Source organism: Petromyzon marinus, chromosome 15 (genome assembly GCF_048934315.1).
Source record: "Petromyzon marinus isolate PM22_M1 ecotype Great Lakes invasive population chromosome 15, UKy_Petmar_22M1.pri1.0, whole genome shotgun sequence".
Classification (NCBI taxonomy): Eukaryota; Metazoa; Chordata; class Hyperoartia; order Petromyzontiformes; family Petromyzontidae; genus Petromyzon; species Petromyzon marinus.
In genome coordinates, this window is record NC_133681.1 from 812054 (window position 1) to 838823 (window position 26770).

At 57.9% G+C, this 26770-nt stretch overlaps 1 protein-coding gene across 7 annotated transcripts in view; it reads right to left on the minus strand.

Moving 5' to 3' along the window:
- Positions 1 to 26770, minus strand: part of LOC116942550 (receptor-type tyrosine-protein phosphatase kappa-like) — a 180280-nt gene that overhangs the window by 58024 nt on the left and 95486 nt on the right. For 4 of the 7 annotated variants that reach the window (XM_076067179.1, XM_076067181.1, XM_076067178.1 and 1 more), the window contains exons 9-16: positions 10204 to 10382; positions 9814 to 9976; positions 9366 to 9475; positions 3530 to 3731; positions 3012 to 3114; positions 2433 to 2763; positions 1819 to 1855; positions 819 to 887 (exon numbers count right to left, since the gene is read on the minus strand). In XM_076067179.1, coding sequence (XP_075923294.1) covers positions 819 to 887; positions 1819 to 1855; positions 2433 to 2763; positions 3012 to 3114; positions 3530 to 3731; positions 9366 to 9475; positions 9814 to 9976; positions 10204 to 10382 — 1194 coding nt within the window. The remainder of the gene's footprint in view (positions 1 to 818; positions 888 to 1818; positions 1856 to 2432; positions 2764 to 3011; positions 3115 to 3529; positions 3732 to 9365; positions 9476 to 9813; positions 9977 to 10203; positions 10383 to 26770) is intronic. The other 3 variants (XM_076067180.1, XM_032954594.2, XM_076067182.1) reach the window with 1 other exon arrangement.

Here is a 26770-nt window from a genome sequence, read left to right on the forward strand (position 1 = left end):
AAGTAAAACTGACGGCGTGCGATGCAGCCACCCACCCCTCCCCCTCTCCCCCTCACCACGTCGCTCCCACTGTTTTTGGCGCAATGATTCAAGGCGCGTCTCGGTACGGGCACCTGAGCGCAGGGCACGGGCGCCCTGAATGATTAATTAATTATTCACCGCGGCACGATTCCCATTTATTGAGCAAATAAACATGAGCGCATCTCCGGAGGGATCCGTCACGGCCGGGGTGGCCCTGACGGGCGGAGCGGCCGCTGCCACGACCACGACCACCCCCCCTCTCCCGTGCGCTCCAAACGCGGTTCCCCCGTGCCGGACCCGCGGCTTCCGACAGCCGACGCGGCTCCCGCTAATAAACATGGCGCGGTGGCATCGGCGGCGACGGCACCGCGCTCGATGCGGATCTCTGGCGTGCGCTGCCCGCCCTTGACGCTCTTCCGTGGACGCGCGTGGCGAGAGCACGTCCACCACGGAGGCGGAGCCGTAAAACCGGCTCCGCGCACAGGCGCTCCGTGGATTGTGACGTCGCGAGGCAGTGAGTGGCGGCGACGGCCTCGGGGGAATGCCTTCGTCAAGCAGTGGATAGACCGTGGCTGACGACGACGGCGGTGGAACATCTCACGCACGCACCCACGCCACCGTCACGCGGTTTAACAGCAGCTGCCCCACCAGCCGCCCCACCGTTACCATCACCGAGGAGTTGTGGGGATCATTACAGATCTCATGCTGCTCAGGAAGAGAGGAAGGTTGACTTGGGTGACCTCGGGGAAGGGCTAAATGGGGGGGGGGGGGGGGGGTGTGAGGGGTTCGGGCCTGACCTGTTAGGCGTTTGCCCCCGGAGCCCTTGTTAGTGCTGGTGGGGCTGAGGCGCGACTGCGCACTCAGCCCTGTGTCCGCAGGGAGAGGGTGCGTGGGGGAGAGAGAAGGCAGGGAGAGTTAGGAGAGAGTTCGGGGAGAGTTGGGGGACATTGGGTGGGAGAGAACGGCTCACGGGCAGAACAAGACATAAGCGATAAGGCGGGGGAAGAGGAGGTCAGTGCGGGTGCCGGGAAGTCAGAGGGAAAAAGTTGACAAAGCAGTATACTACCACAGCAAACATTACGGTGCATATACGGTGTCTCGTATCAACAACAGGGGGTGGGATGGAGAAGCGAGAGGACAGCGGGAAGAGTTTGGGCGATGGAAATGGAGAGAAATTAATCAACAGGACTGAAGTATGGGGATCATGGGAGGAGGTAGCGGTAGCGAGGGCGGCGAGGTGGCAAGATGTTAACTACCTCGCCGGCTATACAGGAGGTCGTGGGTCCGATCCCGACCCTGATGCCTGCTGTATATTTGGGGTTTGCATGTTTCTCTCCCCGTGGTCACGTGGATTCTTCTCCGAGCCCCAAAATTTTTCCCTCCACATTTAGAATCAACATCACGTGTTTCGAGGATTTGGCTGCTATAAATTTCCACATGATGACAAGCCATTTTGTTGAGCTATCATACGTGGCCAGGTCGCTTCTGAAAGAGCTATTTAGCTCAGTGTGCGTTACGACGTAAAATAAAAGATTGTTTAGAATTTAGTTTTTAGAGGTCAGCTGGAGAGCGAGGGGAAGAGGGGGGAGGACGAGCGACTCGAGGAGGCGGCCACGCCTGGCTAGACGAGCGCCTGGCTAGTCACTCGCTAACGAGCGCCGCTCCTTCAGTTGGGGTCTCCGCCAGACGAGTCTCACCACCACGCCGCCGGGCAGATGGTGCGCCGACGGTAGGGACCGTGACTCTCGCACACACACGCACACATGCACACACGGGCACATGGGCACACGAACTAACCTTTGGAAGCGACCTTGACGCAGTCGATCTTCACTTCCTGCGAGCGCAAGGGGCACACAAACACTGAAGTCACCGGTTGCCCTCAACCGCACGCAGAAGGCGCGCGGCCACGCACGCATCTAGACGCGGCCGCACACCCCGGCGCTCCCACGGCTGCTCCCACGGCTGCTCCCACGGCCGCGCTCGCCGCCGTCAGCAACCCACGGTGAGCGTGGCGGCAACGTGTGGTAACAGCATCCCCCACGGCCCGCACGCTCCGACGAGGCCCTCATCCAGCAGGGGGTCGACAGGGGCCGTGCGTGCGCGTGGAGCGGTCGGCGTCGCAACATCAAGCCAACAGTGTGGCAACTCCTCCGTGCGTTGGGAGCAAATGTATAACACGGAACTACTTCTCAGATCCTGTTAAGTGACCATCCGCACACCACGGCCGCCGTGCCGACCCACGCTCACGCGCAGTGATCGGCAAGGCATTACGTTTAGCCGGGCAGCGGCGGCGATGGCTAGGATGCTGCACGTGGCCACCTGCAGCCCGGCGCTCTGCGGAAGCAGCGGCGAGGGTTGGTGGATCGCACGCGGATGTCGCCGTGAACTCCCCGCGGACCTCGCCCACTCACCCCGCCGGCCTCGCTGACCGCCTGGAAGTAGACGTCGTAGCTCTTGCCGGGGTCGAGCGGCGGGTTCCAGAACGAGCCGTACGTGGCGTTGTCGCCCACCGTGAAGGGCGTGGGCACCTGCAGGCTGCCGGGGGGCAGCTCCGCGGCAAAGTAGTGCCGGGGCGCCGCTCCCGCCGGTGCATCGGCCCCGTCGGGCCCCGACGGGTAGGCCGTGGGTCGCAAGAAGCAGCCGCCCGAGCGGCGCGGGGCCCGGCGCCGGCGCTGGCGAGGAGGGAGCTCGTGGCTGCGCCGGCGCCGGGACGCAGTCTCCTCCACCACCAGTTGGTACACGCTGGGGGGGGGGGATGGTGGGGGGGCCGCGGCGCTCGGGTTAAAGGGCGGGCCGAGATGCTGGGTGCAAACGGCACATTACACCGCACCAGGAGAAGTCCAGTGGGACTCAAACTGTGTTCACTGGGTTCTTAGCGCAGTGTGCAACTGCTGTGCCAGCTACCACTCCGCATTCACACACGCACACACACACACGCGTCCGCACACACGCACACACACACACACACACGCATGTCCACACGCACACACCTGACGGGCGCGCCCTTGGCAGTGGCCGGCTTGAGAAGCACGGTGATCGTCGTCTCCGTCTCCTCCAGCGGCCGTGACGAATCGTAGTCCGGCATGGATGGGGCTGCCGGGGTGGGGGGGGGGGGGAGGAAAGTGAGGTCACTGCTATGGAGTTGGCAGGGAGCAGCGCTGGCAGCGCCATGTCTCGGGCTGGCGCGCCTCCTCTCATCGTGCAGCGAGCCGCCGTCTCCAGTGCGTGAGGTTTGTCACCAGAGGCGAGTTTGTTTGTTGCGAAGCCAAAACACCCCCCTTCCCTCTACACCCTTGGGCCCCTCCTCTTCCTCCCCACACCCCGAGCTTTAACACATCCACATCCAAACTCGCCGCCCACGCGCTTTGCGTTGCCGCACTTCGGCACAGAGTGGGGCCATCCAATGAACTACTTAAAGGCTCGATTGGCGGTTCCAACACTCGACCACTCGACCATCCTCTGGATCGCGTCTCCGCTCGGCCCTCGCCGCCTCCTCCGCCGCGCTCACCGGAGATGTTGGTGCTGAAGTGAGTGGTGGTGGGCAGCCCGAAGCCGCGGCTGGTGCTGGCGCGCACGGTGACGGCGTATCGCGTGCCCGGGTGCAGCCCCACAAACAGGTGCCGGTGCTCGCCGCCCGACTTGTAAACCTTCCCACCGTGGCTGCTGGCGTCGAACGCGCCGTCGAACGAGGACACGCCGCGGTACGACACCTGCACGGCCGGGGAGAGACCGGGACAATGAAAGTCTGGCACCGTCGCGGCACCCGGCCAGTGGCGTAGCGCGGTTGGCGTGGGCCCTGGCACTAGAATGAACGCGGCACCCCTTCCCCCCGTGTTCCACCAGCGGTAGCGCGCGTCCACAACGAAGTACGCCTGTGAGCGAGCGATCTTAAAAGTTCACCGCAATCGTCTGTTTCTGTCACGTAAACAAATGGGTGCCTCTAGACCTTGGCCAGGCCGGAGTCGGAGTGATTCTCGGGCAAGGCGGTGGGGCTGGAGAACGTGGCCTGGGGCTGGAGACGGGGAAGATTGCAATCTCAGACTTGAGTTTCACGCTCCTGCAGCTGCCTTAGTGTGGCTCTCCGTACCTTGCAAATTAATATTTCACGAGCGTTTGTTTGGCATTAGACCCATTAAGCCCCGAACATCCACCCGATGCCGACTCGAAGGCCCCTTGAGAATTGGCGTCGATCTCCAATAATCCTGAGGGTGCCACTTCAATCTGCCTCGTCGATCCTCAGGAATTAGTGACGAACCGAAAAAATCCTAAAGCAGCTTTGGGCTCTGAATTAATTTCCCACATTAATGTTGCAGTGTAATTGCCAGATCCACAGCCACTCTCACTCTTGGCCCGTATATAAATATATTTTTACGGCGCGGTGCATAAAACACACGAGCGGGGGTGGGGGGGGGGGGGGGCGACAGGTTCACTCAGCAACGGGAACATAAACCGGGAAGACGATCCGTCACATCGCGACGACTGGCAGCGATGCCGTCGCCGCCGCCGCCGCCGCCGTGTTCTGCCAGGAGCGTAATTGCTCATGACGGGTCTGGACGATGGCAATAAACCCAAGACTCCCGCCAGGACAAACGCGTGGCGAGGGCGTGCGTGTGCTCGGGCACGTGTGAGCACGGGCACTTGCGTGCGTGCGCGCGTGCCAGGAACTCCGAGGGAATCTACGAGACGACAATGATGACGACGGCGATGAGCGATGGTGCCGCATTTGCCCGCTCGTTGCGGTGGACCGCGGTTCAAACCCAGCGATCCCCCTGGTCAATACGGCGGCGGGGAGCGTTAAGTGTGCGTACCGCGTGCCGCCTGCTGTGCGGTCGATGTTAAAGATCCCGTGGCGTCATTCGAAAGAGAGTCAAACCGCAAATTACATTGAAGGTTAACTGCCGCAAACCAACTGTCAGCCTCTGCCCATAACCTTGCGGTACAGGAACGGCACGAGTACCAATGGCACAGATGATTTAATTTCATTGTGCTGGCAGCGTTGACAACTTCTGGACTGTGCCACGTGGCCGGATTTCGAGTGCCAGCGGTGCCCATGGCCGAGTAACTCTCCACTGGTGACATCGCGATGATGGGCACCAGTTGACGAGCTGCCCAGCGAACATCGTGGCCAAAGTTCACCACCCTCATCACTGCCACCAGCACCCCTCTCACCACACTCACCACTACCACCCCTCACCACACTCACCACCACCACCCCTCTCACCACACTCACCACCACCCCTCTCACCACACTCACCACCACCACCCCTCTCACCGCACTCACCACCACCACCCCTCTCACCACACTCACCACCCCCACCCCTCTCACCACACTCACCACCCCACTCACCACACTCACCACCACCACCCCTCTCACCACACTCACCACCACCACCCCTCTCACCACACTCACCACCACCACCCCTCACCACACTCACCACCCCTACCCCTCTCACCACACTCACCACCCCCACCCCTCTTACCACACTCACCACCACCACCCCTCTCACCACACTCACCACCACCACCCCTCTCACCACACTCACCACACTCACCACCACCACCCCTCTCACCACACTCACCACCACCACCCCTCTCACCACACTCACCACCACCACCTCTCACCACACTCACCACCCCTACCCCTCTCACCACACTCACCACCCCCACCCCTCTTACCACACTCACCACCACCACCCCTCTCACCACACTCACCACCACCACCCCTCTCACCACACTCACCACCACCACCCCTCTCACCACACTCACCACCACCCCTCACCACACTCACCACCACCACCCCTCTCACCACTAATTATTTATCTCCGAGTTACAGAATTCCCTACCGGCCGACGCGCAAGCGCCCAAGTAGAAATGTACACTATTAAAATAAATAAATATCCACGCCACCGCACGAACGATCTGCGGCATCTTCCCAACGTGTCATCCCTCCCAAGCGGCGGAGAGGTGGGGGGGTGGGGGGGGGGGCATTGCATCGCGGCGCTCCGGAGTGTGCGGCCGCGCCGATACTCTATTAAAATGTCGATGTGGCTTCGACTGTGCGTATGGATTCCTGGCCGTGATCTTCACGGCATTAACTACAGCCCAGCATTGGGGAGGCGGGGGGGGGCGTGGTGTATTATGTGAACGCTAATGAATCTCTTGTTTGTCGCTGTTGTTTTCGTGAACGGGGAGGAAGGAGGATCATCGATCGCCCGTGCGTGTCGGAGGTGGGGGAGGGGATTGCGCTTTAAGGAAATGAACGTTGTGACGAGCGTCGTCACGCGCGCGGCGGTCACGTGGTCGCACGACCGTGGTGGAGCGCCGGGCGGTGTTGCTGGCGCTGTTGCCGGTACGATTGCTCTCCCGTCGTTACGCGGATGGGAGATTGGATTGAGCGTTAATGGCTGATGCCCCATGCAAGGCTCGTTTAATCAGAATGAAAGAGAGAGCGGCGGATCTATTAATGGCCTCCTCTCTGCGTGTGTAATTGCAAAATCGCGTTATGGTTTATTATCTCACGGCTGCTTAGGGTGCCATTGGGAAAGCTGATCGGTGGTAAAAGTTGCGTGGCCGTGCGTGCGAGCGACTGAATGGGCGTTTGGGGCGCCGCAGTGGTGAGATGTTATATCCCTCACTTGGTATGCAGGAGGTCGTGGGTTTGATTTGGGTGCTATACATTTCCACGCGACAAGCCACTTCGTTGAGGTATCATTCGTGATAGCCAGGTCGCTTCAGAAAAAGAGCTGTACAGCTTAGTACACCTCAACCTAGTGAAATAAAAATAGTTTTTTATACATATTTTGTTTAGTGTGTGAGCACATATGCGAGTGTGTGTGGGTGCACGCGTGAGAGTGTGTACATGTGACAGCGTGCGAGCGTGTGCGTGTGTCTGTGCGAGCGTGTATGTATGCGTGAGACCGTGTGCGTGCGAGCGTGTGCGCGTGTCTGTGCGAGCGTGTATGTATGCGTGAGACCGTGTGCGTGCGAGCGTGTGCGCGTGTCTGTGCGAGCGTGTATGTATGCGTGAGACCGTGTGCGTGCGAGCGTGTGCGCGTGTCTGTGCGAGCGTGTATGTATGCGTGAGACCGTGTGCGTGCGAGCGTGTGCGCGTGTCTGTGCGAGCGTGTATGTATGCGTGAGACCGTGTGCGTGCGAGCGTGTGCGCGTGTCTGTGCGAGCGTGTATGTATGCGTGAGACCGTGTGCGTGCGAGCGTGCAGCAATGCCCCCGTGATGATCCATTTTTCAGGCGTGAGGGGGGAAATATGAAAACTCCGGCCACCCAGCATGTTTGCCCGGGCAGTAATACCCGGCTAGATTACACACGCGCGGCCAAGTGTGAGATTGTGACCGCGTGTTTGCGCGCGTGCACAGCCTGCGCTCGCCACGAAACCCAAATGACGCGTGGCGCGCGCGAGCGCGTATTGCGAGCACGTGCGCGTGTCTGTGGGTCCACGCGTGTCCCACCCGGGGTGCTCGCGGATCACTATTTTTCTGCTGTCACCGCGCATCGCGATTGATGGCGCGCGCCTCCCCGCTCCGGCACGGCCGCGGCGTGTCGCCTCCACTCGGAGCGACCGGCACCGCACGGAGAGCGGCATCGGCCCCCCTCCACCCCCCTGTTATCCTGAGCCCCGGCTCGCCCGGGGGAAAGCAAGCCTCCCCCCCTCCCCGCCACCCCCCCCCCCCCCCGCACTTTAACCCATCCGCAGCCCATCTCGCCACCGATGTGTTTGTTTCACATTGCGCCACCTTGGGGCACAATGGGGCCATCCAATTAAACATTTAAGGAACGATTATCGGCTTGATCACTCGAACAATCAGAGAGTGCAAAATGTGTTGGTTTTAATAAAAGGCCCAATTCCGTTTCAACGCATGCCGCTGGATGGGAGGTGATGATGGGCGGGACTTGGGAATGTCATCATCAGCCATGTCCTGGGCATGACTAGTCCGGGGTTTCCCACCTTCAGAAGGCAGGATGCGGGGGGTGTGGAACTATTTTCAAAGAGGTCTGAGTAACAACCACAAACAATTTAATAAATTACAGGTTTCAGTCAATTTACCGAGTTAATTCATAACCGACTCACTACGTGAGCTCTCCTCTTGAGTTGTACAACCAGCATTGATGAGCTCATTCAAAAGAGGATTGGCAGGACCCTCCTGAAAACGAGTCTCGAGTCTCAGTGATCCTACGTCACCGGATAAGTGACATGGTTGTAACTGTGGGTCACGACCCCCCCCCACCCCTCCTACCCTCCCCCACCCGGGGGTCGTGAACCAGGGCGTTAATAAATAACGAGGTGGGCCACCGCCGGTTTAAATCAGCGAAATAAAATCACATTTGAGTTCATTGATCGCAGGAATGACGCGCTCGCTGCAACCACTCACGGCTGCGATGTCCGTGGTGATCCCAACGCCCCCCCCCGGGGCAAGGCTACCACCGAGGTCAATCATCCTCTCGGTCTGCACCCCGCTGGCTACGTCGCCTTCTTGGCCAAATAAATTGAGGTTTCATTTTTTTTTGGTCTTTTCCCCCCACAGTTTTATGACCGAGAATCCGTGCTGAGTTCTCGCAGAGCAGCACGGCACCACCGTGTGAAGAGGACGGTCCACGGAAGCGGACATCACAGAGCCGCCTCCGATATCGCTGGTGCACGTGCTACGGGGTACCACTTTTCCACCCGCTCTTACCACCGACAGTAACTTTCATCACATCACCGATATTACTTTTAAAAGCTGGAATGAGGGCCACAACCAAATGTTGATGTTATTTTTGAGTGCAGTCTTTGGAGAGCGGTATATGGATCATGGCTGCTGCTGATAACCACGACGATAATGATGATGACGATGGTATTGATGACGACGGAACCTTTGGTGTATGTTGAACTTCCTTTGCACCGTATGTAGCCACCCATGAATTGGTTGGCTACGATGCGAGCTGCAGAGCAAGATGCACGACGTGAGCTGGGGAATCGTCACACGAACACTCAGACACGAACCGGCAGGGCGTGGCACCAGTGGTGCCGTGCTGCACGCAGCGCGTGCGGCACGGCCCTTCGCTAATTTGATTGGCACAGAGGGGAGCGCAGTTGGTGGCGTCTGCCACAGTCACCTCAAGTCAGTCCACGCATGGTACGCGGGTCCGTCCCGTGACCTCCTGCCAGCAGCGAGCCTTCCAAACGTCACGTGACGGCCTCAAAGCGCACCTAGCCTGGCGCAAGCGACGCGGCGACGTCCCGGTCGCGGGGACGATTCCTGGCACGAGCGCCAATGTCGCTCCGTGGGCGGGGGGTGGGGGGGGCGCGAGGGCCAAGAGGGGGGCCGGGGGGGCGAGGGGGGCCTCACCTCGTAGAGCGTGATCACCCCGTTGCTCTCGCTGGGCTCCCCCCACTGCACCTGCAGCTTCTCCTCGAAGCTCTGCGCCTTCAAGGACTGCAGGGCCACCGGGCTCGGCACTGCCAGGCACACACACGGCGACGCCACGTTTCCCCCGTGGTCAGATTTAATTAACAAACAAATAGAGCGAACGCCTGGCCAAGACGCGGAATTTGAGATCAGCAGCAGCAACAGCAGCAGCAGCGTCGCACCCCACAAACGACGGACCACCTCGACAATCCGTGCGCCTCCCCCGCTCCTTCCGAGGAGGTAGAGAAGCCGTCCAGAGTGTGGACGACTCAATGCTCACCTACAACAAGTCTGCTATTCTGCAGCAAACCACCCAGCAGGAGGGAGGGAGGAGGAGGAGGAGGAAGAAGAAAGGATGTGAAGGAGGGATGAGAAGGAAGGAGCGTACCGTCCTCCGTGGTCTGTGCGGTGATCTCCTCGCTCTGCTTCCGGCCCTCGGAGTTCGAGAGGACGAGGCGCAGGCTCACGTTGGTGAAGGGCGGGAGGTCATGGAGGGTCATCATCGTCACCGAGTCATCGGAGCCCATCCACACCTCCTCCAGTGTCACCTCCTGTAGTGGGGGGGGGGGGGACACAGCCAGGAGCAATCTCCACACAGCTGGCACCACCACGGCTACCATCGCCATCAACGGTACCATCTCACCACGACCACCAAACTCATTCGCCTCAATCACCGCTCCCACCACAGCAGCCCACCCACTTCACTCACTCTAAACCACCAACCTCAACACACTCACTGACCAGCACCACCACCGTGGCGGGAAGCCGCCGGCATTACCTCCGCGTGCGCGCCGAGGGCGGTGGTGCCGGTGCCGGCTTGCCGGGCGTAGCGGTAGCGCGCCGTGATGTTGTAGCGGTAGCAGCGCGTCACGTTGTAGCCCAGCGCCTCCCACTCGACGCTGAGCTGGCGCGGCTTCACGTTGTACACCTCCAGCTGGCCCGGCGCCCGCGTCGGCTCTGCGCAAACAAAGGTCGCCGCCCTCGCCGTCAGTGCCGCCGCTCGACGCGAGCGTCCCTTCCCGCCGTCAACTTTGGATGACGACCCTCGTGAGCTGGCTCGATTGGGATCGCACGGCAGCCGTCGTCGCGCCACCCGCCCCTCCGCTCGACCCCGACCCACTGAGAAACGATCCCAGGCTGTGCCTGTGGAGCGACTTCTCCCCTTGAAGAGGTTCGCCCCGTCGCAAAGTACTCCGCCGCTCTCGCCGTTATTGTTGTCTCGGGCGAGACCGCCGCGGCCACCGCCAACTGAACCGAATTCAGCTCGTCAAGAACAAACTCCCCGGGGCAGGCGAGGTGAAACGTTGGACGTGGTGCCGAGCAATTGCACGCAGTCCTACCACCGAGCACCGTTGATCGTCAACATCATCGTCAACATCGTCAACACCATCATAATCGTCAACATCATTGTCAACATCGTCCACATCGTCGACATCGTCGACATCGTCTGCGGGGCCTGGCATGGGGGAGCGAGGGGGGCTGGAGGGAAAACGATGGAGAACACGAGGGGAGAGAGGGGAGAACAGAAGAGGGAGAGAGGGCGAGTGAGGGGGAGGGAGTGTATGTATTGTGATGTATTTATGTCGAACTTCTTTCGCACTGTACATATTCAACCGCGCTAAGTGCGGTGAGGGGTTGAATGGGGAGAGTGTTGGTGAGCTCGAGAGAGCGTGGAAGAGTAAGAGCGGTGGTGAGCTAGAGAGAGAGAGCGGGAGAGTGAGGGGGGGGGGTTATGCATTTGCCTCGGCTGGGGATCAACGCCGTGATGTTTGCGCAGCGAGGGCGCGAGAGCACGTGGCGTTAATCGTACAACGCTGAACTTTTCGTTAATCAAAGTGGGAAACACAAAGCAATTTTGCACCTGACGTGCGCTCAATTACCTGGGGAGTGCTGGGGTCAGGTTTAATTAAATTACGGCGCAAGCGAGGAAAACTTTAACTCATCCGAGCCTTCACTCGGTCACGCGCGCGTCACTTGAGCGGACGTGCAATTTAGCGCAAATTATTCTGTGAAATCAAAAACGAATTTCCTCTTCCTCCTTCCCTGTGCCCCCCCCCCCCCCACCCACCTCTCCTTCTTCAATCACCATGATTTCTCGGTGGACTTCTGGAAGAAAGTTTTCCAAATCTCCGCTCCCCCTCCCATCACTCTGCCGCTTAATCTCAGCCGCGTCTGTCCAGGGTGGGCGAGCCGGGAAAATGTTTCCGCACCCGGCACACCACATCAAGTGGCGCAATCGCTCTGGCCATGGCTACTCCGTCACCAACTAGCAACCCACAAAATATTGATTGAGAAATTCTGTGTGTATGTTTCCGTATCTGTATGTATATATTTATCCGTATGTATATATGTATCCGTATGTGTAAATGTTTCTGTATGTATATATTTCTCTGTATGTGTATCTGTATGTATGTATATATATGGACATGTTTATTAAATCCCTACGCCTAAATGGTTGTACCACAGAGTGGGCCAAAATAACCCCGAGAGAGGGGCCCGATAGGGCCCCCTCTCGTGCAGGCTCCTTCCCGCCAGCAGTGGTGTGAGCAGGGGATTGCGGGGCTGTGCCGTTACCACCGCTGATGATGTTCGGAAGCAATTACCGCAGCTGCCAGTCAACGGAAGCGGAGCTTTGAGCGGGCGGAGCTGGGGTGGTGAGCGGGGTGCGGGTGGCATCGTCCGCGGTGCCGTCACACAGATGACATCATCGCGGCGACAGGGCCGGGCAGTCGCTCATCGTGGAGGTTTGCGGTTCGAGCCGGCGGCCGCCTTGGTTAATTAACGGGGCGCCGCGGGGGCGAGGAAGAGTTGACAGCTCAGTGGGCTTTGCACAGTAAAGTAAAACTCGAGTGTAGCTTCACGTAAGAACCGAGAGGTACGACGTGCCGTCCCGCTGCACAGCGGAGAAGAAAGATGCTGTGACGTCATTGGGAAAGGATGAGGCCACGTGTGCCGCCATGACGGTCCAATTGTGCCCAATTGGTCCAATCGGCCAGACTGCAGCAGGGCAGTGAGTGGTTTAGATGAGCTGCAAGGCGCTTCACTATTCTACCCGGCGTCCAGATCGTGTGGCAGAACAGTGCACTCATATCAACAACGACAACAACATCCCCCAAACATTTTAATCGTTTACAGCAAAAAGCTTAAATCCCCAGAAGCAGCCACCGACCTACTAGGGGCATCTGTGAAATTACTGAACTTTCTGTGAAAAAGAGCTTCAAAGCTCATCGGATTTCTCCGGGATAAAAACAAGCTTCCGATTGGCCGAGCGGGGTCACAGGTCGTGTGGCGGCGCCACACAGGCGCGGTGCTCCGACGAGCGCCCCAGCGGGAGACGCCGCCGCGGCCGCCGCGGCCGCCTCTGCCGACGGCGGCGGGCGGCGCGGCTGAGCGTTTAATCAATGAGCTGAGATTAAAGAGCAATTAAGTCTCCCCACCTCCCCGTCCCCCCACCACGGTACACGCTTCCCCGTCAGATGAAATGTCTGCTCTGCCGCGATTTACCGCCACCCACTCGAGCCGCGAGAAGTTTGATCCGCTCGCTCGCTCATAAACCTCACGGTGCACGTTTTTTATTTATTTTGTCGATGTGCAAGCGCGCGCACACACACACGCAATTAAAGTTGTTGCTCCTTAATTGAAACGTGCGCAGACTTGGAGCGGAGCCTGCTCGTTAGGTTTCCGTTCATCTTCTGCAGAGCAGAGAGCTGCAGTCAGCCAGGTCTGTCACGGTTGGTGCGGGTTTGGTAACGCCAAAAATATATCCACGCCCAGCGCAACACACATCCAGGATGCCTCTCTCTACGGTTGAGGCTGCTGGTCGTGGTGCCATCCGACTCCATAATGCTGAGCACAGAGCCAGAAGCCCAAAAGGTCTAACGGCCGGCAAGAAAAAACCTGCACTTCCGAAGTTGTGAATTATGAGTGCAACACGGTCCTTGAATGGAGTAAGGTGATTATCAGAGCTTGAGAAAAGAGATAATGATGGAAGGAGGGGATTCCAAAGTGGAGCAGTGCGAGAGATGAGGCAGTGTGGTGAGTGGGTGGTTGAGTGAGCGAGTGGGTGACTGTGCGAATGAGTGGGCGAGTGCGTTATTGTGACGTGCAGTGTGGTGGATGAGATGACACGGTGTCTGGTAGACCGAGACCTCAACACGATTCGAGGAATCAACGAGTGAAGCTCACGGAAACAGTAAATGATTGTGGTTCTAGCGTTACAAAAGTGATACGGAAGCGGTGACCCAGAAAACATTTGACAAGAAATGAAGCCCTGTGTGAGACGATGCATCTCGGTCTCCGTGTGTCGACGTGAGTTCATGCAAGGCTCTGGGTCTCAACCCCAATTGATGGGGTCTCTAGGTAAGACCGAGGCTTCAATTTGGCTGGGTCGGTGACTTCGCCACTGACATTACCCGTGAACCTCGGACGTCCGGGTTGGTGGTGCCAACCATGGCACTCCAACTGCCTACACACACACACTCGGACACGCACACACTCATCCTGGCCATGGCAAAATTAAGTAGTCATCCGAGTCTCAACGGCACCTCCCCCCCCACCACCACCACCACCCAATGGAGTATGGGGTAGAGGGGGGGCCCACCTGCCTCCCAGCCCCTGCACCGAGAGCGCTCAACTGCCGAGGCCACTGAAGCGCTCCACAAGATTCGGCGATTACGAAACATGCGGCGCCTCGGACTCGTTAATCCTCGCTCGACACTCGTGGCTCTCGGCTGGAGGCCACCGCTCGTTTTAGGGGCGCCCTGCAGCGCCGGGGTTTATGCCTCCGCGGCGAATCTCAAAAACAAGGGTCCAAAACAAATCACGCGCCCGCACGCCCACGCATCGCAGTCAATTTCTGCGTACTCGTAATATGAATTCGCCCATCAGAGCAGCGGTGGCCCAATCCTCCGAGATTGGCACAATTTACTCTGCCGCCCGTACCCTACGCGGACGGTACGAGGCGCAGACGTGCACATCAACGACGCCGTCGCCGCGGACGTCCTGAAGCACGACTCTGGGGAGCAGCGGCGCAGCCGTGAGCGCAACGAGTTACCAAACCAGCCGCCAGAGTTAAATTCCCGCTCGCGAACAATAACGGCGATAAATATTTGAACACGTCTTGGGCCTCTCCTAGGTTGACTCGGCCTCAAATGAGTACCTGGTGCGGGCATGGTGCTGGCCACCCACCCCCTCAATTGGCGTGACGGCTTTCATAGGCGCTACTCATAAACAGCACTTGCCCCAACAGCCTTTTAAAGGCTACACGGGGGATCTTTGATTTTGCTGTGCGGCTCCGCGCTGCGTTTACGGGCCGCCCGCCACGTGCTGCTTGTTTGGCGTGCGGTGGCGGCATGGCCGGCGCGGTCCTGGCGTAGTGCTCCAACACGCCCCTCGCAGCCATCCTTTTCCTCGCTCATGAAACTCACGATGCGCCGAACGGCGTGGAGGTCTCAAATGTTTCCGAAAGTTGCGAAGGTGGCGCGGGAGGGAAGGGGAGGGGAGAGGAGGGGGTCCTTGACATCCTCCAGAGTGGCGCTCTTTGCGCATGAACGAGAGAGCAAGCGAGAGAGTAAGAAAGGAAGTAAGAGAGAAAGAGAGAGAGAAAGAGGGAGAGAGCAAGAGAGAGTAAGATAGAGTAAGAGAGAGAGTAAGAGGGAGTGAGAGAGTAAGAGAGAGCAAGCGAGAGAGTAAGAGAGAGAGGGAGAGAGTGAGAGAGTAAGAGAGAGCAGGCGAGAGAGTAAGAGAGAGGGAGTAAGAGAGAAAGAGAGTAAGAGACTTGACTTTGAAATCCTTTATTACCCAGCAGCAAATGCTCTGGCGGTTTCGGTGTTCACACAGCGAGAGTCACCAATAAACAAAACCCAATACACAAGGTCCGTGCGCGTCCTCTCGCGCGAGCCGTCAACAACAGCCACAGTCAGAAAAAAACCTCGTCACCATCAACGCAAGTGTGCATATCGTTACAAAAAGAAAACCGTTCCATAATGACACTGAAACGGGAACCAAAAAAACGGGGCCAGGTGCGAACCACGCACCGCCACAAGACACAGGTGAGCCCAGCCACCAACCCAGAAACAGGTCCGCGCGCGTCATCGCGTGCGCAGCAAAAGAAACCGACACAGCTGATCGCCACCAGCACAGACAAGAGCAAAAAAAAAACGCTTCACAACGAGAGAAGTGGGGAAACCCAACCACCCCGGGAGAGAGAAAGAGAGGAGAGAGTGAGAGACAGCGCGAGTGAGGACACCGCCGCTATGATCGATGCGCGCGTTAAAATGAGCCCAGAGCTCTTGTTTTTAACTGAAGGGTAATTATCATTTCAATTATCTGTGTTGGCTCAGTATCATTTTTATTTCTGTCGAAGAGATGATATTTTGTCAATTCTCATTGCACTCATGAACGTCTCAGGAGCGGGAGAGTCAAATTAAAAATAAAATCGAAATAAGTTTTCAACTCGAATTGCATTCGGCAGCACTCGCCACTCACTTAATGCCCTGAGCACGTGATGGCAATTCCACATTCCTACGGCGAGGAGAAAGCCACTCCATGTGACGACCCACAGTAGTTGGCTTCACACAAGGCGGTACTCATTTTTATCATCCCCTGCGCGGTGGCGATGAGCCGAGTCGATTCGCGAGCGCCCCGAGCGATTCGCCTCAAACGAGAAGAGAGGAGCGAACGAGAAGGCCGGGCCGGTTAATTCCTTGGCTTTGCGAGAGCTGGCACCCCATCCCCATCCTTTGGTGGTCGTCAGCAGCACCCCACCGCCAAGGCCATCGTCGCCGCCGCTGCCGCCGGGCCCACCCAATCCGTCTCTCGCCGTCCTCTCGGGCAGCTGCTGCCCATTGCCCCGACGCCCACGCTCAATCTGAACGGTTCGATTCACAAGCGTGCCGATTTGATTTACTATTTCATTATCCGCCCGCTAATTGGGTTGATTTGCTACCGCTGCCCGTGTTTGGCGAGCGGCGTGTTCATTCGTGGTCGTTGTTTGGCTTCCGTTAAATTTGTGAAAAATCCGTCTTCGAAAAATGCAAAACGTAAATCCACGGCGGAGGCAGCCAGCTGCGTGGCTCAGGCAGGTAGGCGCACAGACACACACAGACACAGATAAAGGTCGGGGGGGTGGGTGGCAAGCACCACGCACGGCCGCCTTTGTTTCCAAAGTGCCGATGTTTATATATCACACCAAGTGCTCATTTGAGGCCTAGTCGACCTGTGTGAGGTCCAGGACCCGTTCAGACTTTTGTCCCCGGTGTTGGCCGTGAGCGGTAATGGAACTCGCGCTAACCACTGCACCGCCACTCCGCACGCACGCGCACACGCGCGCACACACTTACACACTTACACGCAGATTTGTTTATTTTCTTTAAACATGCTCTGTGGACTTTTCAATATCACGTTTATAAGATGGTGCCGATGACATTTGGAAAAACACGAAGCTATTTCGCGACACGTTACGGGATGTCGACGTGGTGCGCCGCCTGCGATTCCCCCACTCGGGGATGGGGTGGGGGGGGGTCGGTGGGGGGGTGGGGGGGTTGGTGGAGGGGAGGGTGGGGCGGTGGGGAGGTGAGGGAGGGGAGGTGGGGAGGGGCGGGGGGAGGGGCGGTGGGGAGGGGCGGGGGGAGGGGCGGTGGGGGAGGTGAGGGAGGGGCGGGGGGGAGGTGAGGGAGGGGCGGGGGGGGGGCGGTGGGGGGGGAGGGGCGGTGGGGGGGGAGGGGCGGTGGGGGGGGAGGGGCGGTGGGGGGGGAGGGGCGGTGGGGGGGGAGGGGCGGGGGGCTGATCGCGCGACGCCGTGGGGACTGCGACGACGCCGTTCATCTGATCGAGGATTTTTATCAAACGGTGAAAGTAAAATAAATTAAACACGAACTGTATTTGGAAACCTTTCGATAATATCGCGGTGTTCTTATTGTTCCGCTATTGCCTTAGCAGCCAATAAATTACATAAACACCTCACACAAAGACAACGACGACCCACCGTTGGGGCAAGTGCTGTGAACGAGCACCTCTCAGAAGGCCGTCACGGCACACGGGGGGGTGGCCAGCACCACACCCGGCCGCCTTTGTCTCCCCAGTGACGACGTTTAGAGACAGGTTCAAATAATTGTCACTGCTGTTGGCCGTGAGGAGGATTCGAACTCGGGTCGCCGGATTCGTAACGCAGCACGCTAACCGCTACCCTGGCACTCCCAGCAACACTCACACACACTCGCAACAACACACACTCGCAACAACACTCACACACTCACTCACAACAACAACCTCCATTCGCCACTAAGTGGCGGTGACATCACCACGACGCTTGTGCCAGGCTATGTGCACCCTGAGGCTACGTGAAGTGTCGAACGCTCGCTGGCAGGAGGTCACGGGGCAGACCCAGGTGCCACGGGTCGACTGACTGAGATGACAGGCTGATGCACCACCTGTGCCCCCTACTTTGGCAACCTGCTGTGCTTTAGCCACCCGGCACTCCGCTCGTTGTTGTGAGCGTCGCTCCTCCGCCCTCCGTTGTTGTTGGAGGGCGACTGCCTCCAACTGCCTAGTAGCGTCCTTCACGAGCCTCCTCCACAGAGGCCGATCTTGACACCGCTGGTACCAGTCATCGGCAAGTCCACTCAGCTCCACGTCCTCCTATACCACATCACTCCATCTCTTCTCTAGCCCGTGCCGCACCCGCTTAGCCCCCTCAATCCGGCCGAACAAAAGCTGTTTCGGCATGCGGTGGCTGAGCATGCGGGCTACATGACCCAGCCAACGCAGCCTTGCCTGCCGGAGCTCACCGATAGGACCTTGCCCAGATCTTTCAAGGATTTGTGAGGTCCTCACTCAATCCAGCCTGGTTAAACCCAGGATGGATCGTAGGCAGGCTAGCCTAAATGTTTCTAACCGCACACACGCATTTACACTCACACGCACTTACACTGACACACACTCACATGCACTCACACGCACACACTCACACACACTCGCACACACTCACGCACTCACACTCACTCACACTCACTTCCACTCACTTCCACTCACACACTCACACGCACACTCACACGCACTTCCACTGACACACACTCACACGCACACTCACACTCACAAGCACACACACTCACACACACCCTCACACGCACTTACACTCACACACACGCACTCACAAGCACGCATACACACGCACACACACGCACACACACCCTCACACACACTTACACTCACACGCACTCATACACACTTACACTGACACACACGCACTCACACGCACACACACTCACACGCACAGACACACACGAACACACACACTTACACTCACTCGCACTCATACACACTTACACTGACACACGCACAGTCACACTCACACGAACACACACACTTACACTCACACGCACACTCATGCGCACATAAAACTCGCGCGGTCGCATTATTTATGGGCGATCACAACGCGGGGAGTAAATAGGGCGAGAGGGGGGAGGGAGGGGGAGAGGCTTCGTAGCAGCTGCATCAGCAACTGTGACGAGGTGAAGGGGGTGTGAGGAGGTGCGGGCGAGTGAGACGAGGTGAGGACGAGCGGGTGAGTGGGAGCGTGAAGCGAGGTGACGTCAGGAGGGGTGAGTGCGATGAGGTGAGTGTCACGAGGTGAGTGTCACGAGGTGGTGAGTGGTGAGTGCGAGGTGGTGAGTGCGAGGTGGTGAGTGGTGAGTGCGAGGTGGCGAGTGGTGAGTGTCACGAGGTGAGTGCGAGGTGGTGAGTGGTGAGTGTCACGAGGTGAGTGCGAGGTGGTGAGTGCGAGGTGGTGAGTGGTGAGTGCGAGGTGGTGAGTGGTGAGTGTCACGAGGTGAGTGCGAGGTGGTGAGTGGTGAGTGTCACGAGGTGAGTGCGAGGTGGTGAGTGGTGAGTGCGAGGTGGTGAGTGGTGAGTGTCACGAGGTGAGTGCGAGGTGGTGAGTGCGAGGTGGTGAGTGGTGAGTGCGAGGTGGTGAGTGGTGAGTGTCACGAGGTGAGTGCGAGGTGGTGAGTGGTGAGTGCGAGGTGGTGAGTGGTGAGTGTCACGAGGTGAGTGCGAGGTGGTGAGTGGTGAGTGTCACGAGGTGAGTGCGAGGTGGTGAGTGGTGAGTGCGAGGTGGTGAGTGGTGAGTGTCACGAGGTGAGTGCGAGGTGGTGAGTGCGAGGTGGTGAGTGGTGAGTGCGAGGTGGTGAGTGGTGAGTGTCACGAGGTGAGTGCGAGGTGGTGAGTGGTGAGTGCGAGGTGGCGAGTGCGAGGTGGTGAGTGGTGAGTGTCACGAGGTGAGTGCGAGGTGGTGAGTGGTGAGTGCGAGGTGGTGAGTGGTGAGTGTCACGAGGTGAGTGCGAGGTGGTGAGTGGTGAGTGTCACGAGGTGAGTGCGAGGTGGTGAGTGGTGAGTGCGAGGTGGTGAGTGGTGAGTGTCACGAGGTGAGTGCGAGGTGGTGAGTGCGAGGTGGTGAGTGGTGAGTGCGAGGTGGTGAGTGGTGAGTGTCACGAGGTGAGTGCGAGGTGGTGAGTGGTGAGTGCGAGGTGGCGAGTGCGAGGTGGTGAGTGGTGAGTGTCACGAGGTGAGTGCGAGCTGGTGAGTGGTGAGTGCGAGGTGGTGAGTGGTGAGTGTCACGAGGTGAGTGCGAGGTGGTGAGTGGTGAGTGTCACGAGGTGAGTGCGAGGTGGTGAGTGCGAGGTGGTGAGTGGTGAGTGCGAGGTGGTGAGTGGTGAGTGTCACGAGGTGAGTGCGAGGTGGTGAGTGGTGAGTGCGAGGTGGTGAGTGCGAGGTGGTGAGTGCGAGGTGGTGAGTGCGAGGTGGTGAGTGCGAGGTGGTGAGTGGTGAGTGCGAGGTGGTGAGTGGTGAGTGTCACGAGGTGAGTGCGAGGTGGTGAGTGGTGAGTGCGAGGAGGTGAGTGCGAGGTGGTGAGTGCGAGGTGGTGTCACGAGGTGAGGTGGTGAGTGGTGAGTACCTAGTGACGGTGTGTAAACACCGTCCCTAGGGAGACAAAGGCGGCCGGGCGTGGTGCTGGCCACCCACCCCCCTCGTGCGCCGTACCGCCCTTCACAGGTGCTACTCGCTAACAGCACTAGCCCCTACAGTCTGTTAAGGCTACACGGGGGATCTTTGTCCCGAGGAGGTGAGTGGGTGAAGAGGTGGCGAGATGACTGCGAGGGGATTGCGCACGGAGTCGAGGTGGGACCGTGGCGAGGTCACGGGGGCTGCTGCCGCCTGCGACGAGGTGAGAGGACAAGCGGCCAGGCGACGCTGGCGCAGCCGTGGCTATGACGAGGTGGCTGGGGACGAGGTGAGGGTGGGCAGGCGAGCGGGGCGAGGTGTTGCCGGGGGTGACGAGGTGTTGGCGAGGTGTTGCCGGGGGTGACGAGGTATCGGCGAGGTGTTGCTGGGGGTCACGAGGTGTCGACGAGGTGTCGGCGAGGTGTTGCTGGGGGTGACGAGGTATCGGCGAGGTGTTGCTGGGGGTGACGAGGTGTCGACAAGGTGTTGCTGGGGGTGACGAGGTGCCGGCGAGGTGTCGAGGTGTTGCCGGGGGTGACGAGGTGTCGACGAGGTGTTGCTGGGGGTGACGAGGTGTCGACGAGGTGTTGCTGGGGGTGATGAGGTGTCGACGAGGTGTTGCTGGGGGTGACGAGGTGTCGGCGAGGTGTTGCTGGGGGTGACGAGGTGTTGACGAGGTGTTGCTGGGGGTGACGAGGTGTTGACGAGGTGTTAATGGGGGTGACGAGGTGTCGGCGAGGTGTTACTGGGGGTGACGAGGTGTCGACGAGGTGTCGGCGAGGCGTGCCACCGCTCACACGGGGCCGACCTCGTCTCGGAGTCAAAGATAAACGAATTGCGGTCACCCGGGGAAATGGCGAGCGAGGAAATAAACAACGAACACAAACAAACACAGAAAATAAAAACAAACAACCACAAACAATAAACAAACACGCAAGCATCGTATAATATGAAAAATAATAGCGGCGAGTGGAATGAAGACACGGCGAGGGGAACGAGAAGAGGAGCGAGGAGGGGAGCGCCGCGTTACTTCCAAACCTGATTTACCGCTCCGCTGAGCCCACTCCCGTTAGCCACACAACCACATCCACCACACAACCACATCCACCACTACCCACACACACAACCACATCCACCACTAGCCACACACACAACCACATCCACCACTAGCCACACACACAACTACATCCACCACTACCCACACACACAACCACATCCACCACTACACACACACACAACCACATCCACCACTACCCACACACACAACCACATCCACCACTACCCACACACACAACTACATCCACCACTACCCACACACACAACCACATCCACCACTACACACACACACAACCACATCCACCACTACCCACACACACAACCACATCCACCACACAACCACATCCACCACTACCCACACACACAACCACATCCACCACTACCCACACACACAACCACATCCACCACTACCCACACACACAACCACATCCACCACTACCCACACACACAACCACATCCACCACTACCCACACACACAACCACATCCACCACTACCCACACACACAACCACATCCACCACTACCCACACCCACCACTACCCACACACACAACCACATCCACCACTACCCACACACACACACAACCACATCCACCACTACCCACACACACACACAACCACATCCACCACTACCCACACACACAACCACATCCACCACTACCCACACACACAACCACATCCACCACTACCCACACACACAACCACATCCACCACTACACACACAACCACATCCACCACTACCCACACACACAACCACATCCACCACTACCCACAAACACAACCACATCCACCACTACCCACACACACAACCACACCCACCACTACCCACACACACAACCACATCCACCACTACCCACACACACAACCACACCCACCACTACCCACACCCACAACCACACCCACCACTACCCACACACACAACCACATCCACCACTACCCACACACACAACCACATCCACCACTACCCGCACACACAACCACATCCACAATTACCCGCACACACAACCACATCCACCTCTACCCGCACACACAACCACCACTACCCACACACAAAACCACATCCACCACTACCCACACACACAACCACATCCACCACTACCACACACACAACCACACCCACCAATACCCACACACACAACCACATCCACCACTACCCACACACACAACCACATACACCACTACCCACACACAACCACATCCACCACTACCCACACACACAACCACACCCACCACTACCCACACACACAACCACATCCACCACTACCCACACACACAACCACATCCACCACTACCCACACACACAACCACATCCACCACTACCCACACACACAACCACATCCACCACTACCCACACACGCAACCACATCCACCACTACCCACACACGCAACCACATCCACCACTACCCACACACGCAATCACATCCACCACTACCCACACACACAACCACATCCACCACTACCCACACACACAACCACATCCACCACTACCCACACACACAACCACATCCACCACTACCCACACACACAACCACATCCACCACTACCCACAACCACATCCACCACTACCCACACACACAACCACACCTACCACTACCCACACACACAACCACATCCACCACTACCCACACACACAACCACATCCACCACTACCCACACACACAACCACATCCACCACTACCCACACACACAACCACATCCACCACTACCCACACACACAACCACATCCACCACTACCCACACACACAACCACATCCACCACTACCCACACACACAACCACATCCACCACTACCCACACCCACCACTACCCACACACACAACCACATCCACCACTACCCACACACACACACAACCACATCCACCACTACCCACACACACACACAACCACATCCACCACTACCCACACACACAACCACATCCACCACTACCCACACACACAACCACATCCACCACTACCCACACACACAACCACATCCACCACTACACACACAACCACATCCACCACTACCCACACACACAACCACATCCACCACTACCCACAAACACAACCACATCCACCACTACCCACACACACAACCACACCCACCACTACCCACACACACAACCACATCCACCACTACCCACACACACAACCACACCCACCACTACCCACACCCACAACCACACCCACCACTACCCACACACACAACCACATCCACCACTACCCACACACACAACCACATCCACCACTACCCGCACACACAACCACATCCACAATTACCCGCACACACAACCACATCCACCTCTACCCGCACACACAACCACCACTACCCACACACAAAACCACATCCACCACTACCCACACACACAACCACATCCACCACTACCACACACACAACCACACCCACCAATACCCACACACACAACCACATCCACCACTACCCACACACACAACCACATACACCACTACCCACACACAACCACATCCACCACTACCCACACACACAACCACACCCACCACTACCCACACACACAACCACATCCACCACTACCCACACACACAACCACATCCACCACTACCCACACACACAACCACATCCACCACTACCCACACACACAACCACATCCACCACTACCCACACACGCAACCACATCCACCACTACCCACACACGCAACCACATCCACCACTACCCACACACGCAATCACATCCACCACTACCCACACACACAACCACATCCACCACTACCCACACACACAACCACATCCACCACTACCCACACACACAACCACATCCACCACTACCCACACACACAACCACATCCACCACTACCCACAACCACATCCACCACTACCCACACACACAACCACACCTACCACTACCCACACACACAACCACATCTACCACTACCCACACACACAACCACACCCATTACTACCCACACACACACCCACATTCACCACTACACACAACCACATCCACCACTACCCACAACCACATCCACTACTACCCACAACCACATCCACCACTACCCACACACACAACCACATCCACCACTACCCATACACACAACCACATCCACCACTACCCACACACACAACCACACCTACCACTACCCACACACACAACCACATCTACCACTACCCACACACACAACCACACCCATCACTACCCACACACACAACCACATTCACCACTACACACAACCACATCCACCACTATCCACAACCACATTCACTACTACCCACAACCACCTCCACCACTACCCACACACACAACCACATCCACCACTACCCACACACACAACCACACCCATCACTACCCACACACAACCACATCCACCACTACCCACAACCACATTCACTACTACCCACAACCACCTCCACCACTACCCACACACACAACCACATCCACCACTACCCACACACACAACCACACCCATCACTACCCACACACACAACCACACCCACCACTACCCACACACACAACCACATCCACCACTACCCACACACACAACCACATCCACCACTACCCGCACACACAACCACATCCACCATTACCCGCACACACAACCACATCCACCTCTACCCGCACACACAACCACCACTACCCACACACAAAACCACATCCACCACTACCCACACACACAACCACATCCACCACTACCCACACACACAACCACACCCACCAATATCCACACACACAACCACATCCACCACTACCCACACACACAACCACATACACCACTACCCACACACAACCACATCCACCACTACCCACACACACAACCACACCCACCACTACCCACACACACAACCACATCCACCACTACCCACACACACAACCACATCCACCACTACCCACACACACAACCACATCCACCACTACCCACACACACAACCACATCCACCACTACCCACACACGCAACCACATCCACCACTACCCACACACGCAACCACATCCACCACTACCCACACACGCAATCACATCCACCACTACCCACACCCACAACCACATCCACCACTACCCACACACACAACCACATCCACCACTACCCACACACACAACCACATCCACCACTACCCATACACACAACCACATCCACCACTACCCACATCCACCACTACCCACACACACAACCACACCTACCACTACCCACACACACAAAAACATCTACCACTACCCACACACACAACCACACCCATCACTACCCACACACACAACCACATTCACCACTACACACAACCACATCCACCACTACCCACAACCACATTCACTACTACCCACAACCACCTCCACCACTACCCACACACACAACCACATCCACCACTACCCACACACACAACCACACCCATCACTACCCACACACACAACCACATCCACCACTACCCACAACCACATTCACTACTACCCACAACCACCTCCACCACTACCCACACACACAACCACATCCACCACTACCCACACACACAACCACACCCATCACTACCCACACACACAACCACATCCACCACTACCCACACACACAACCACATCTAACAACAACAACCGCCATTCGCCACTAAGTGGCGGTGACGTCACCACGACGCTTGTGCCAGGCCATGTGCACCTTGAGGCCACATGAAGTGTCGAACGCCCGCTGGCAGGAGGTCACGGGGCAGACCCAGGTGCCACGGGTCGACTGACTAAGATGACTTAGACGACTGGCTGATGCACCACCTGTACCCCCTACTGTGCCAACCTGCTGTGCTTTAGCCACCCGGCGCTCCGCTCGTTGTTGTAAGCGTCGCTCCTCCGCCCTCCGTTGTTGTTGGAGGGCGACTGCCTCCAACTGCCCAGTAGCGTCCTTCACGAGCCTCCTCCACTGAGGCCGATCTTGACACCGCTGGTACGAGTCATCGGCAAGTCCACTCAGCTCCACGTCCTCCTGTACCACATCACTCCATCTCTTCTCTAGCCCATACCGCGCCCATTTAGCCCCCTCGATCCGACCGAACAAAAGCTGTTTCGCATACGGTGGCTGGGCATGCGGGCTACATGACCCAGCCAACGCAGCCTTGCCTGCTGGAGGAGCTCACCGATGGGACCTTGCCCAGATCTTTCAAGGATTTGTGAGCTCCTCACACAATCCAGCCTGGTTAAACCCAGAATGTATCGTAGGCAGGCTAGCCTAAATGTTTCTAACCGGCGAAGATGTTGCATTAAGTGGGTCCACGTTTCGCAAGCATAGAGAAGGGAGGGAATGACCGTGGCCGAGAAGACCTGAAGCTTTGTGCGGAGCGACAGACCAGGTAGCTTCCACACAGCGTTACGCA